Source organism: Hippocampus comes, unplaced genomic scaffold, assembly GCF_001891065.2.
Source record: "Hippocampus comes isolate QL1 unplaced genomic scaffold, H_comes_QL1_v1.1 scaffold4, whole genome shotgun sequence".
NCBI classification, from domain to species: Eukaryota; Metazoa; Chordata; class Actinopteri; order Syngnathiformes; family Syngnathidae; genus Hippocampus; species Hippocampus comes.
Window position 1 is genome coordinate 601869 of NW_017805380.1, and position 15861 is coordinate 617729.

The 15861-nt window shown below is 42.6% G+C and overlaps 1 protein-coding gene across 1 annotated transcript in view; it reads left to right on the top strand.

The window, feature by feature from the left end:
- Window positions 1-15861, top strand: part of oxct1a (3-oxoacid CoA transferase 1a) — a 35424-nt gene that overhangs the window by 6726 nt on the left and 12837 nt on the right. Inside the window, exons 7-13 of the mRNA XM_019872712.1 lie at window positions 488-548; window positions 10277-10384; window positions 10581-10695; window positions 11056-11150; window positions 11624-11672; window positions 11839-11911; window positions 13076-13151. Of these exons, the coding sequence (XP_019728271.1) occupies window positions 488-548; window positions 10277-10384; window positions 10581-10695; window positions 11056-11150; window positions 11624-11672; window positions 11839-11911; window positions 13076-13151 (577 nt within the window). The remainder of the gene's footprint in view (window positions 1-487; window positions 549-10276; window positions 10385-10580; window positions 10696-11055; window positions 11151-11623; window positions 11673-11838; window positions 11912-13075; window positions 13152-15861) is intronic.

Consider the following 15861-nt stretch of genomic DNA (forward strand, 5'->3'; position numbering starts at 1 on the left):
TAACACGTGCCCTTACTTTTCTACTCTTTGAATAAAAACACTTCATTCAAGCGTTAGGGGGTGACGTGTGCAAGGGGTTATGATGGAGGGGTGTTGCAAATCATGAACACCTGCTAAGTGGTATGATAGCATTGTTTTATACATGTCCTCGGCTAGGCCTCAATTTCAAAATCAGTCCTTGGTCCTTGGCCTTGGCCTTGGAGGCAAGTCCTTGGTCCTTGGCCTTGGCCTTGGAGGCAAGTCCTTGGTCCTTGGCCTTGGCCTCGGAAAATTTTTCAAGTCCTTGGCCTTGGCCTTGCCTCGGAAAATTTTCCAAGTCCTTGGCCTTGGCCTTGGCCTCGGAGGCAAGTCCTTGGCCTTGGCCTTGGCCTCGGGTTGCCGGTCCTTGGACACATCCCTGGTAGCAGTACACGACATGCAAGCGCTTTAATTTGTGCCTTCCAGTTTGAAATAATTCTGCTTTGCATTTTATTTGCCTTTGTCATAGGAAAACCGCGAGAAACTTCAACCAGCCCATGTGCAAGGCGGCCAAAACCACAATAGTTGAGGTGGGTGGCGTCTTATTACACGTCATGTTCAAATAGCCTGACAGAGCTCGCAGGGGCCCATCTTTTAGCATTGTCTTTTTAAAACCACACAGCTTAGTTTTTTTTTTTTTTTTTTGACTCCTTAATGCACTGTGTAGATTTCTACTTGCTGTGTAATGGCTGCACTAAGAGCGTGTATCTCCATAATTGAGGCCAATGTCACATCATCAGACACTGCTAGTGAGACATGACATGATCCACAAGCAAACCCCTCATACAGTGCAATACAACTTGACAGAATTTGAATCACCAAAGTACAATATGACACACGATGGCGCCCCCCCCACCCCCAAAAAAATATAAACGTGTTTCTTTGCTTATCGTTTTTCATGTCATATGCGTTGTTGGCAAATGGAATTGGATATTGTCAAATCTGAAACAGGCCTCTTCCTAAATGCGGCTTGTAATCAGATTTGTATCGTGTATCTGCTAACAGTGACATCATCTGTCCCTGCCAATGCGAGCCTATCTTGCTTGGGATATAATTGATCGTGTGTGTATATATATATATATACACACACACACGCGCGCGCACATGCACGCCGGTTAATCAATGCTATAGTGAAAACGTGGCTTATTAAATACGATGTGCATTGGAGGTGCACAGACTATTCCCAAAGGAAAATGTAAAGATAATGCTGTCAGTGAAGGCCAAAAGAATGGCAGGTAACGTTTCGTATTTGACAAAAGCATGTAAATAGACCGTCAGATGGCATAGAGGATCGAAATGGAGCGCCAAGAACCCTGCGTTGTCTACCCAGCCACGAGACAAATTTACATATCAATGCAGTTATTTTCTAGTGCACTCGAGACAACAGTCATATCCTGCTGGTTAGTGATACATCAACGTCACTGTAAAGAGCACATTCTCTTGACAATTGGAGTTAAAAATGCCTTCATATATCCTCCTGTGAGAGAAAGTCAAGCAACACAAAAGCAGCATCGGCCTGTGCAGCACAGTCATCACATCTAACCACCTACAGAGGACAAAGGGTCCTCTCTTTCTTTTTCTGGCATTGTGTAACTCAGATGTTGCAGAAACATTGGAAGTTTTAATATCTCGATTGACCTGCCGCCTCGGCTCATTTATGGTGTCAGGTCGCTCGGCTTCGTGTCACATCTCGTTTCAATCTCTGCGTCTGGTTATCCGCTGATCTGCCATTTGACAGTAAAGAAATGTGAGGGCCAACCTCTTCTTTCTGTGTCCTCTATGTGCATGCTTCACACCTCCCATACACTGCGGGCACCCGTTGAGTCCCACGGGTGTGTGAAAAACCTAAATCGCAAGCTGAAAATGAATCAATGGATTTTGTCAATATCATATTGGCAAAAATGCCTTTGGTTCCATTGACTAGAACACGCATTGCAATTCAAAAGGCTTTTTCGACACCGCGCGGCTCTTGATAAGCCCGCGGTACTCAAGAATGTTGTTGCTAATTAGTTTGAAGACAGCGGCGTCACAGAAATCCTGTGACCAGCCAAGGATGAGTCTGAGTGGTATTTTTGAAGTCGGCGCAACACTTCCCCAAAAGAAACAGCCCGGCGCTGTTCTTCTCCCACCGTGACAGAATAAGAGGACATCCGCATTGGTGCCAGCAAAACGTGTTAATGTCTGTCTGAAGTTGTGATGACGATGCTAGTGACATGAATGACAATGCATCCCTCAGTACGAGAGAGAGACAGAAGGAGAACTGTTGGCTTTTAATATCGAATTGTCTACTTTGACCCGGCAGCTTGAAGCTTAAGGGAGTGGCGGGGATGAGGTTCACCGCGTCAAAAGCTGTTTCGGTCACCTCCGGTATTCCATGTGTTGTATGAATAGCTCATGCGTGACACCAGTTTTGCATTTCTTTTGCATTCTTTTTTTTTTTTTTTTTTTTTGAGTAACCTCCACCAAAACAACTGCAGAATTCACAATGCAAAAATGTGCACGGAGAAATATCTGGGCTCTAGCAGAAACCCAAGTCACATCAAGAGCAGTTATGCATGCGGACTACACGAATTAGAGTAGTTTTGAAAACAATGGTGAGAGTTTTACGCCCGGAAAGACGCACCATACGTTCCAGTAGCTTGGAAATGTCGCTGTTGTAATGAGACCACATTTAATGCTGATAAGGCACCTCCAAGAAAAAAAAAAAAAATCAGTCAGACTTGAGGAAAGACTGAGGAGAAGGATGTGACATCTCGTGGGCGATATTGAATCCCACATCCAGGATGCACCTGCCATTCTCCTCTTAACAAGGTCTGACTGGGAACAAGGAACGCGTGGTCGAGCAGTGTTCACGGTGTAAACTAAATGCTTGAGGAAAATATTACCTTTTGGTTTTAGACTGACTATAAGGCGAAAGTACAAAAATTACTATTCATACCCTACGCGCATTACACATTTCTTCTAGGATTGTTCAAATAACTTTTGGGTGACTTGACTGTACTGTAATTCCTCGCATATTGGCGGTGACCTCATCGTGTTGACGGCAGCAAAGGAGTTGTGGTTGGATTCTAAACTTCTGCTTCGAAGCGGGTAATCCTGTACACAAATCGATCGTATACTGTACATCTTGGGTGTATTATGAGTCATCACTGTATCATAAATCACTTTCAATAATATTATACTTCCCACTTATTGTCCTGATTAGGAATGTCTACAAAGTGTAAAATTGTTATAATTTTTAAAGGTGTAATTTTAACAACCGCTTATGATTTTAAAATCTGTAGTTCCTAATTACGACAATATATATCATATCTGCACACGCAGCAATTTATTGAGACAAGACAAGAACACGTTTTTCGAAATATAAACTCAAAAGTTGAGATTAACACGTCGGCTTGGCTCTCAGCAAGCAGTTCCAGTTTCTCAGTAGCCCAATTTGCAAAATTAATTACCCACCTGCAATAGCAAAATAGCCCTTTCAGACACCTGTTGTCCACATAGTAAAAGATGCAAACCTAAATGGTGTGTAATTAAGACATAAACATTATCTGTGTCCGACCGGCTAATTGGTGACAATAACTCGATAACCCTGCAATAGAAGAAGCACCTGTCAGATAGTGAGGGAATTACCATCTGGCTGAAAATAAATATAGCCTTGGCATTCTGTGCATGCCCGGCTATAAATTGGCTGTCTGTATTGACACGATGGCCACGTTACGGTTAGTTGAAGCCGCGGAAGAAAACAGTAGCTGGTTTGGTGTGTCGATTTGAGCAGGTGTTTTCTGCTGTCATTCTGTATGCTTGACATGCAAAATGATCTCACGGGAAAATCTTGTAGTGTCTCCAGATCCAAATTTCTTCCCAAAGCTGCGTTTGTTTTGTCATTGTCAATTGAATTTTAACCACTATGCATCGAACTGTTTGGTTTTCTTTCCATGTTACTAATAGACATAATGCATTTTTCCCTCAACGAACATACGAAATGACACCTTTAAATGAAAAAAAAATAACACATAGGATAAAATAAAGCAGTTTGACAATTGCCAAATTCCAACCAGCTCTTTCTGTGGTTGCCTGGCAACCAAAGACTGCCATTCAATTGTTGAATGTAGCATGGTATCCAGCTGGTGCCTTATCACAGGTACACTGAAAGGCCCTGGTGCTTGGTAGGCCACTACACACCAGAAGCCGCATCAAAGCGGGGCTTTTTGCTGCTGCACACACACATCTGTCCTACCGAATGAATTCAGCGGTATCCTTTTGTGCATCATGGCGAAGCATTACGTTCGTGTGTGTTCACAACTGAACAGCGACCATTAATTAGGGGACGATACTGTAGGTATGGACCAGCGACCATTAATTACGGGACGATATTGTAGGTATGCGCGCTTTGCGTTTCAACCAAAGCATTAGTTACCTTGCCTCAACCATGATGCTGTTTTGTGTTTTTGAGTTGATGCTTCCTTGTAATGTAGTTTATAATCGGCGGCAGACATTTGGCAAGCTTGTATATTTCTAATGAAATCCAAAGTAGGAGTTGTACTTAAAAAAAATATCAGCTCGGTTGTAACTTGAACTGTATGAAAGGAAATCATTTGGCATGTTTGTTACCTTTGCTTAGCATCAACGCCGGAATTTAAATTTATCATTTGTCTTTATCATTTCCTATCAAAAGAGGTTTTTGAGCCTTTGTGTGAGGAATACGTGTATTGAATGCTGTTGGCACGTTATGCAAATTCTGACCGTGTTTGTGTTTTGGTAAGCATGAGCAACATGGACCAGTGGATCCTCCCTGTCCTTGCCTAATCTTGTTTTTCCTTTTCTGGGCTACTGACAAATTACCTATAGCGTTGAATAATGGGAGAAAAAAAAACAGGGGGGGGGGGATGACCCGTTTGCTTAACATATGCACCAACTGAATGTTTGAAGTAGCATATTTGCACATCACACATTGTGACTGTTGGTTCAAAGTTCCATTGCCACCTATCATCTGGAACTGAAGCAAATTGTAAACAGACACACGTGTCATTTGAAATGTCACCATTAAAGTAGCACATTTTAAAGTGATGACACCTCTGAATTCAGATGTCACCAAAGGCAAGTGAGAATTCATGAAAATGTTGCCCCCCCCCCTTTTTTTTTTGAACACAACACGTATGCCCCAAAATATCCCAGCTTCAACAAGAGATGCTCAGAGGATACTTTACCCTGGAAGTTAAATAAATGAAACCTACTTACTTGAAGCACATTGAAAGCCCAAGGGCATGCTGGCATTACTGAATATTTCAGTGCCATTCAGAGATGATGCAATGTTGACATGAGTAACTTTAACCACAGGGAGCAAGATTGTGAGGCTGAAGAAGTCTACACGGCGGGTTCAACTTCCACATCTTAATTCCTAGCGTTAGTTGCTAACTAGTTAGCCTCCTATTAGCTCGTTGCTGTCGTCAGTTAGCAAGAGTAGAGTGCTAGCGAATGATTTGTTTGACTGTAAAATGTGATAAAACACTGGATGTGCATGTGTTAGCATTATATTTATTTCATTATTGGCTTTAATTAGCAGTCACTCTGATTAGAAACATGTCATTTTTAGTTTCTGTGATATTTACTCCCATTCCTTTGGATACTGGAACCCATCCGCTGAGAGGAAACAAATTTCTGTATTGTCAGAATTCTGGGCAGTGAGAGAGTATCGGTGCCAAGTTCCCCCTAAATGTGACAGCAAAGCCCTGGCCAATTGCCCGCACGTAGACACATATGGAGGGAAGATAGAGGGTCTATAAATACACGGGGATAATGAGAGTGTGGTGTCGCAGTCCTCCTCATCCACTTGTCGCCTCTAGCCGCTACATCCCTTTGCCTACATGTTGCATCTCAGTTCGCCTGGCTATGCATAAATCTATCCAGTGTGACTCGTGGTAAAAGAGAAACTGCAATTAACGTACAAATTATCCATTCGAGAAGTCAAAACATGACAAACGTGTGACACTTGAGTGCCTAAAACGTGAGCACAAGAGTTTTTTTCGGTGTGGTGTGCGTGTCATGAGATCACACGAGGTGTGTCAGCATCATGGCGCGGGTGTCAAAATGGAACACGTTTGTCTGCCTGGTGCTGTCTTGTCATTTGAGTGAAGTTGGAACCCGACGTCTGACATCATTCTCCAGGCTTACCACTTCATCATGTGTGGTAAAGCATGTACCGGTAGTCATTTTGTATACATTGAATTAAATGCACATCCTCAAATTAGCCATTCAACTATTAAATGTATGTGCCCAAAAGTTTTATGTGAAGGCACTTATGCTGGTTTTTCCCTTTGGAATGTGTAGTAATAGGGCAATTGAATCATTCTTCCTCTAGGAAAAGTTTGCTAAACTTCAAGTCATCTATCATGACTTGCACCTGTCGCATTGTTACCTTCATCAAGGAACTCTCCCTCGCGAAGTGTCCTCTATACAGTTTTTGGTATTGTACCCCAGTTGATGGTAACAATCCACACATTGACGATTACATTTTCAAAACGCAAATTAGTTCTGGGATGCTGGGCGTCCGATCTCAAACGCTTTTTCCAGATCGAAAAATAATGCAATTAGAAATCATCTGTGCCTTGGTCGAAATGTTCCGTTCATATTCTCCAGTGCTTCTTCTCACGTGCGCGGGAGGGTGAGTTGGAACATATCGCCGCTGACGATGGGCAAGAGGTGGAGTATACCCCGAAGGACACATGTAGACAATCATTCACACTCACATTCACACCGAATGGACAATTTAGAGCACAGGCGGAAAACTTTAAGCCAGATCTGGCCCGCTGTGTAATTTTATGTCATTTGGCACCATTTTTCTTCAACTTCTGTTCAAAACCTGCGATACCTATCATCAAAATGATGGCATTTTCGGTGAATTTTTTTTTTTTTTTGGGTGGTGGGTGAAACTGTTGGCATCAAACATTTATTAACAGTGTAAAAATAAGTTAACCGCTGTTCTCTGGTTGCAAAATGTGAATATGAATGACTCTCACACATGCGCGCAAAACACCACCCAGTCACAAATGAGAAAGTCTTTCGTACAACTCAGAAATTTGGTGCGAGCTCTATTTGGATTAAACAGAATTCGATTGTAATTTATTGTTATATAGTATTCATCCTGCAAAAGCCAGCAACTCTTTCCCAGGACACAAATTACCATGGTTTTAACATAAGCAGCCTAAACAACATTTGAGCACCCCTCATACACTGAAAGTCTCTCAAAAAGCGTCTCTCTGGGACACTTTGATTCCCAGAGCATCCCAGCTAGCTTGCCTTGTTCTGCTCTCATTGATGTGAAAATCGACTTACTCCCTCGGCACACCTGCTCATTTGCCTTTGTGTTTTTTTTGTTCTTCTTTTTGTGTGTCTGTGTTGTGCATTTGTGTGTTTATCATTCCCCTTTTTTTTTTCCCGAAATTAGCATTCCATGTGTTTTAAGGCTGCTGTCTGAACTGCATCTGAGCACTCCATTCAAGCTAGAACACAACACACAGATGAAAGGTTGTTTTTTTTTTTTTTGGAGGGCAGGGGGATGTTTTTCTCCACACTCTTTATTTAAATTGGGTGAGCTTTGTATAATGTTGCGACTTAGCCTTGGTTGGCTAATTGAAAATGCAGCCCAGGAAATGTCAGGTTTGTGCAAGTAAAGAAAAACACCAAGCTTGTTGGCTACTTTTGAATCAAAGCGACATGATTTTTCCTAATGGCAACTAAATTGTCATTAATGTTTCCCTTGGGCCTGTCTGCCCTAGTTTGAAGTCGTTGTCAGCGGTGAGCACAGTCTTGCTTGTTGAAGGCGTTTATGCAAATCGCCAGTCTCACAAAAGCAGGATCAAGCCAATCGCAAAGGCGTAGGAGGATGTATGGGACCACGCTATCGGTTCTCCAACCCGACCAATCTCATCTTGCGTGGCCTGCGTTTTCACGGCGGAGCGGCAGATTTACCATATCCCAATCAAAAGGAGAAGGGAAGAAGACTTGAACGATCCTGAGCGGCAGCTTCCTCAATGCCGACCAAAGTCTGCGTATCCATGACAACGCCAAGACCCACTCTTAACTGCTGACTCCTCTCAGTCAGCGCTGAGTGCTGAGGGAGGAAGTGGAGATAAGAAGCGATTAAATTCAATTTGCGCTAACGGCTGCTTGCCCCTCATGTAAATGGGATAAGTAGGTTACACAGGCAAGTCATGTAGATTGTTGGGGTGGGGTGCAAGAATTATGTTATGTCATGCGCAAGTCTCCATTTGCTCTCTTGTGATTGGTTGCTATCTGCTGCTGGAAGTGTGTTCAGTGTACAATCTTCGGGAAGGAGGAAATTTGTTCTTGTTCCCACTGGACTCAATGTGTTGGCTGCTCTCTCCCAAAAGTAACAAAAAAAAAGAAAGAAAAAGAAGAAAAATGGAACTACCGGCATCGATTCTCCCTCTCTGCATGTTGACTCGGAGCCAAAAGCCATGTTGCAGACATGGCCTGCTGTGAATGTCAACACAGCGTTTTAGATGCTCGAGTAGATTAAATGCCAACAGCAAGCTGGTGCTGACTCCTTTTTGAACGTTGTTATCGAAGGGGAAAGGAGCAGGTGCGTTCGTGCCTGGACTTGTATCGTGTTGACCCATCTCGCCTCAAATCAATGTCTCTTTGCTGGGTCTTGTTAGTTAGCTACAAAAGACCTCTGACATTCACTCCGACCTTGCTGTCACCTTTAGCTCACTTCTGCCTCTTGTGGTCACCAAAACAGTGCGGTGTGATGCAGTTGCAAAGTTGGTCTGCGGACATACTTGCTTCGAGGTTCACAGTCGGCTTTGTTAAATAAATGCGTTCTCCCCAAAATCCCATCCAAACACTCATAGTCTCTGATTTTTACCTTTCACTGACATGATCAACTCTTTCAGTTTAAATTCTGACGTACTTCAATCTGGTCTGGTTCCATATCCCAAGATCCACCTCAGTTCAGTTTGGCACGTTACACCACATTTTCAGGTTTCTCTTAGAGCTGGGCAGTTTTTCAATTCTTGTCAGTATTTTTTTGGCTCTGGATGATTTTTTTCCCCCCCTCTTTTTTTAATGGATGTTCTGTGCTTGCACAAACAACATGGCTATGAAGAAAGAAAAGTTTTTGCTGCCGCACCTTTTTATCTGGTGTCCTTGAAGACAACTTTCTTTTACTCATCTGTTTTTTTTTTTTTGTGAGTAGCCCAGAATGTCTTTGTACCTTATCCCAGCCTAAAAGAAAATTGAGTCTTACGACCATAACCATTGTCTTTTTAGCCCCAGCCTCGTACCTTTGCCTTCCCGTTTCCATAAAAGGAGCTCTCCATTTGCCACCCAGCTGTGCAGCCAAGCGCTACGAATTTGTAATGCATGGCCAAAATTAGCATTTTGCGTACATGTTATATTTGTATTATTTCCACAATAATAATAATAATAATAATAAAATGTTATACATGCCCTCTTTTTGACTTTGAGCGTGTGCTCCGCTAAAATAAAGGTCTCTGTTTAGTGATATTGCTCACCCTGGTGGCGACTATCTCCCAAAAAATGGTCTACAGAGTTTAATTTCCGCTATGAAACGGACACCATGAGCAGCATCACTTTTACAAACTGTACTCGTTCTTATGACCTGAGAGGAGCACGGTGGAAGGTAATCACTGAGCCGCTCACACTGACATTTTCCTCCAAAGCGTTGTTCCCTTTTATATGTTGAAAAGCAGTGATTTATCACTGTTAGATACTTTTGACTTGAGGTACGTGCTTCTAAGCTGCAAATATTTGACCAAAGTTGCTTTCGACCACCTGTGGAGCTCTACACTGGAGAGGAGATTGAAAGTGTTCAAATTGACGATGTTCAGCAAGCAGACATGGAGGCATGCAGCGGGACGCCTCTTTTTGCATGTTAAATTACATTTCATTTATAAATGTTGGATACATTTAAAATGTTAATTTTTGCATGCTTTGCCTTGAGAGCTATTTTTCGAAAAGAAATCAATTCCTGTATTTTCACATTACTGTATCTGCAAGAAAATAAAATATTGTTGTTTTTCTGTGGATATTGATGCTAGAAACAAAGCAAATTTTAGAATGGGGCAAAAAAAAAAATCTGTTTTGAATATGTCGTTGTCGTGCTTGTTTGATTTTTTTAAAAATGTGAAATTGGATTTCTGTGAAATAAAAAACATTGATCTAAATCTAAAATATTGCCTAAATATAAAATGTTTGAAAATGTTCTATTTTGCAGGTAGAAGAGGTGGTAGATGTCGGCACTTTTGCCGCAGAAGACATTCACATCCCCAGCATTTACGTCCACAGGGTTGTCCAGGGAGGCAGCTACGAAAAAAGGATTGAGGTAATTAATAAATAAATAAATACAACTAATGGAAATGGGTTGGAAGAAAGTGCCTAGCAAATACATTTGGGCGATGTCAATTATGTTCGGTTGAAAATTTTCCAACGCGGCATTACAGTTCTTTGAATTTTGCGGCTTAAATGTTGTCATTTCATATCCAGACACATCACTTAAACAACCTTTTGACTGTTTCCAGAAACGCACAGTAAAGAAACCCCAAGAAGAGAAGCCCAAACCAAAGAAGGATTCCGATATTGTCCGGGAAAGGATCATTCGTCGAGCAGCTTTGGAGTTTGAAGATGGGATGTATGGTATCCTTTGTTTCTGAGATTACCCGACAGTGAACCGATTTTTGCACCGCGTCATTGTTGCCGTCACTCCACCTCATTCAAATGGAAGCCATGGGAAGCCCTGCCATCAGCTTGCATCCTTTTCCCACGTTCGTAATGAATTATCTACCCGTTGCACAACGGTACCAATTTATTTATTTCATTATTTACGTGGAGTGGTGTAGAATTTAATCAACGGGCCACGCAGAGCTTATGATGGGGAACAGGGCGGGTCCACATTAGAGGGATTGTTTGTTATATGCCACTGGGAGCGACCATTCAATGACCACCTTTTAAATTGATAAGTTTCTCAATCTGATCCTTAAACAAAACGTTGACCAGCTAACCTCGGGATTGGTATCCCAATGTTAGCCAGCAATTTCATTAAGCCAGATATCACTGTGCACCTGCAAAGCGAAAATGGAATTTTAGGACTGGTAAGTTTTTTATTTTTTAGCATTTCATATTTTGCTGCTCTCTACATAGAGGGGAATGAAAGCCACGAGTGGCCATTCTTCGTTGGGGCCCTCAATAATAATGTTTTCAATTTGTTATGTGACACATTGTGGTGGCTAGACTAATTTTCTTCCATTTGTATGTGGGAAAATCATTATTGACTGAGTGAGCCCAGAGAAAAGAATGCTGCTGCAGAGATGGAATAACTTGCAATCATTTTTTGACAGGCGAGTGTAGGCGTCCATGGCAATGCCTTATTTGTCAAAACGTCTTAATTATGTGTGCCAGCTTTGAACAAGTGATGCACTAAGCTCTCCCCCTCAAAAATCAAAGTCTCGTCGAGTGAGAGAAATGCGATTGTCTCCAACCGTTCTGAGTCACTCTGTGTGTGCACGTGAAGCAAATCCCAGTAAATCATGTTTGTTTTTTGTTTTGTTTTTTTAAATCTTTGCAGGGCCCATACCCCACTGATGCCGAAGTGGATGCAGACCTGATTAACGCAGGTCAGGCCAATCGATATACATCCATGCTGAACTGAATTCTTCAAAATGAAGCCTGTACACAAGCCTAATAACATGAATACAAATTGATGTCATTGGTTATTTTTGCGCATTACCATTCAACATGTATTCATTTACTCGAGTTGAGAGTTGTTTCAATGTTCTGCAGGAAAGGAGACCGTCACAGTGCTTCCCGGAGCTGCCTATTTCTCCAGCGATGAGTCATTTGCCATGATCCGAGGGTAACACTCAAAAAGTTCTGCGAATCTGATATATGCTTGGCATAAGAGAACGTCACTTGCTGAAGTTAGACTTTGCGAATAAATTCAATGTTCTCTTCAAAGTATGTGTTTGAATCGGAGCCCATTTGATAAACACCAAGGCGAGCTTCAACGTCAATTACTAACCCGGGGTATTTGCAAACAGCATTTCGAACAAATGCGACTGCACAGCAGCCTGGCCAATATTTCCAAACACCTTGGTTACCATTGATTTGGCAGCTGTCTGGTATTGCCCACCTGCACTCGCCAAAGCTGTGTACGTGCGTGCGTGTGCATGCATGTATGTGTATGTGTGTGCGTATGTATGTGTGTGCACGCGCGCGCACGCATGCACACCCCGTGGAAATCCAATAATGCTCAGAAATAACTCTTGCAGTCGCACAAGCAACGACCACACAGTGAACCTCACTTTTGGCCTTTGTGCAAGATTGATGGAAGTTTGGGAGGAGTAACAAAAAGCGAGATTCATTTTTATTGCCCATCCGACAAAGTGTCGCCGTGTAGTCAGTACTGCACCAACAACAGATTAAACAAGACTCCCAAAGTAAACATTGTGACCCTTTCAAGAACACATCGAGTACTTCAGTGATACACAAAGCAATGCTAATGCTATAAGATAAGATAATCTTTATTTATCCCACACTGGGGAAATTTGCAGTCTACAGCAGCAAAATTGGGGGGGGGGTGGAAAAGAAAAATGCACTTGCACATATGCTTTTATCTTAAATTTCATATTGCATTCTGTACTGTGTACAGTTCATTTTTTAAATGTATTTTGTGCATGCAAATACTTCGTTTTTCTACTTTCTTCCCTCCAAATTTTGCTGCTGTAAATTGCGAATTTCTCCATTGTGAGACAAATAAAGGTTTTCTTATCGTAAATTTTTAACAAACTCTGTATACCAGGCTCAATAATGTCCGAATGAAGATTCAGGCGAAAACCCGTGTACCTTAAAACACTAACACATTCAAACCCAACTTGGATTTGTCCACATTTAAAAGGCAGTGGGGAGACTTCACCACGGATGCCAGTAACAAAGATGTAAAAAAATAATCGTCTTACTCCAGAGCCCCGATTCAAAACGTTGACAGCTGTCTTCTGTTGGATGCGACTTTTCTCTTCAGGGGCCACATCAACCTGACAATGCTCGGAGCCATGCAAGTGTCAAAGTACGGAGACCTTGCCAACTGGATGATCCCAGTAAGATTGTTTTTCATCTTCCTTTTTTTTTTTTCCCTCATTTGGCAGGGGTTCAAATGCTGACAGTCCATGAGAACTGCCACTCGTCTGGCAATCTTATTGGTTGTCATTTTGTCGAATTGGCATCACTGCTGGTAGTGGGTGTCGCCTGTGAAGGATAGTTCACATTTTTATGACTGCCTTGGGTCAAAATCATTGATACGTTAACACAAAACAAAATTGACCACAGAAGAGGACTTTCAATGTTGATGAGAATCTGGATGCGATTCCGTGCATTTTTGCGAGTCACTGTGGCATCATTAAAAGGCCCCCTCCCCCTCCTCTCAGAATCATCATGCCACCGCCAGTCTGATTTTCCCTCCATGAACCAGGAAGTAGCCTCCATCCAAATTTATGGAGCGACACTTTATGAACTACCCCCCGCCTCCCAGTTAATCCTTTGTGGTGTTTTGCGCTCTCGTTAGTCGTAATGTATATATTTGGAAATGGATCTTGTAGCATTGCGGCAACAGTAAATCTAATGGTGACACAGGGGTGCTTTTGGCCACACCGATGCTTTCCATTGACGCCGTGTGTATTCCCATCTTTCCCATTTGAAGCAATGATTTAAATGTGTCAAGTGACAAAATCTCACATCCCCTCTCCGTGTCATTTCCACTCAGCCGAAAACAAGCGCGAATAGCCTGATTTTATAGAATCCCGTGTTTCTCTTCCTAAATGACAGGGCTATTTGAGGAAAAAAATTACATGTTCCTGGCAGCGCCGAGGTGCTGCACAGGCTTCAAAGAAAGCGTTTTTTTTTTTGGGGGGGGGGGGTAATCGCTTATCTGATATGGTTTCTTGTTGTACCAGAGGACATATCGATTAGACCATTGTCTTCATTTTATGCACAGTGTTCTATAGGCTGCTCATAGACTCCTACCAGAACATGGCGATTGTTCTTCTATGGGGGTGAGCTCGCAGGCGCTTACGGTGTAATGGCTGGGGGTGGGATTTGAGCAAGATGTTTGATTAGGTCAATTGGTCTCTGGACCAAGGCAGCCACAGCCCTTCTCAGTGATTACGAAGGTCAAGAACCCATTAAAAAAGCCAGTGCAGACTGTTGGAGAGGGGGGTGGGGCTGGACACAAACGCCCCCCGGCACATGGTAGTTTTTCGCTTGACTGAAGTGTACATGTTGCTTCGGGCACTGCATTAATTTAAAGATGCAGCTGTCATCATTGGCAAAGATGTGGACAGCAATTTCACAGGGTTGGTTTATTTTCTATTCAGCTCTCCGGTTCTGTTTTTTTGTTTGTTACCATGTTGAATTAGCTTGCCACTTGAATATGCTGGATTTCTACATAGCAGTTATATTTGGCCATACCAAGTTACGGACTGCGCACTTAAACACCAGCGTCCTCACCTACGCCTCAATTCTCATTATCTCCCCTTTTTTGAAAGCATGGATGAAGAGAATTACAACCCCCCCTCCTCCGTCTCTGATAATGAAAATTATTCACCATCTAAAGATGGGTGCATAGCGTGAAATTGGAAATGTTTTAACGTAGGAGTCGGGGATGCGGCACTCTCGGCGCGATTTCGATTTTGAACGCTTTCAATATGCAAATGCAGATAAATGTTTTCCGGTTGAAGGCTTTGAAATGCTTTTACATCTCCACTCGGGCTGAAACATCTGGATCAACAATCGCTCGTGACAGAGCACGAGAGTAGAATACAGTTCAGGATTTGCTACGCTGTTTCATCATTTTGGGGCATGAGTAAGCTCTCCTAAATGTGGAGGACCTGCACGAAGCCGTTCATATAAAATCAAGATTTTGTGTCATATGCTGCTCCACGCTGGACTTTTGAATCAGAAACAGCTTTGACATGCTGTCACAAGTATCTGTGAATTACAGTACACCGATTTGTAAAATGTAAATGCGTGGCTGTCATCAAGTTGTGAGTTTTGTGGAAGCATGTGTACCTTGCTGTCAATTCGCATAGGCTGTGAAATCATAAAGAACTTATAGGTCGCATTGATTTGTGCTGTCTCGCCACTCACTAGCACTTACCACTGACCAATAAGAGAAGCGAGCTATGTCATCATGGTTAGTCTGTCACGTCTGTGATTGTATGAGTGGAAAAAGAACCATAAAAAGCCATTAACTGGTCATACCCCAAAAAGAGAACTATCGGTGTCAAATGTGGTGTTCATTCTAACCCCAATTTTTCTGAGGCTGCCACAAAATGGTAGCTTGAGCGATGGAGCTGCTTGAAAAATTACCTGTCAGTTTTTGTGCATTTTAATCGTGTGTGTGCTTTGTTCCACGCGGATGGCAGTAGAATTAACCATGGCTCAGGTTGAAGCAAAATGGTTTGTTTACACAGCTCCGACTGGCTCCTAATCAAAAGCCATTGCATAACTCATTTGAAGGCAGGAATCATTGGACGTCGTGTAACACACAAACGCACACACGCAGAAAAAGAAACTGAGCAAAACGCAAGCCTGGCTGAATCCCACCGGGATGCATTGGAGGGTTAGTTTGCTGGGATCGTCCCCCCTTTTCATCCAACGCTCGTCATTAGTCTTCCGCGGAAGCAAGAAAGGCTGCAGCCTTTCGCTAGGTGATTAAATGGAGAGTCTTTTGGGTCGGACGCCGGAGATTGTCAGCCATTTTGAACGGATGAGAAAGGTAGCAGCTTCGAACCCACAACCTCTGCACTGTGA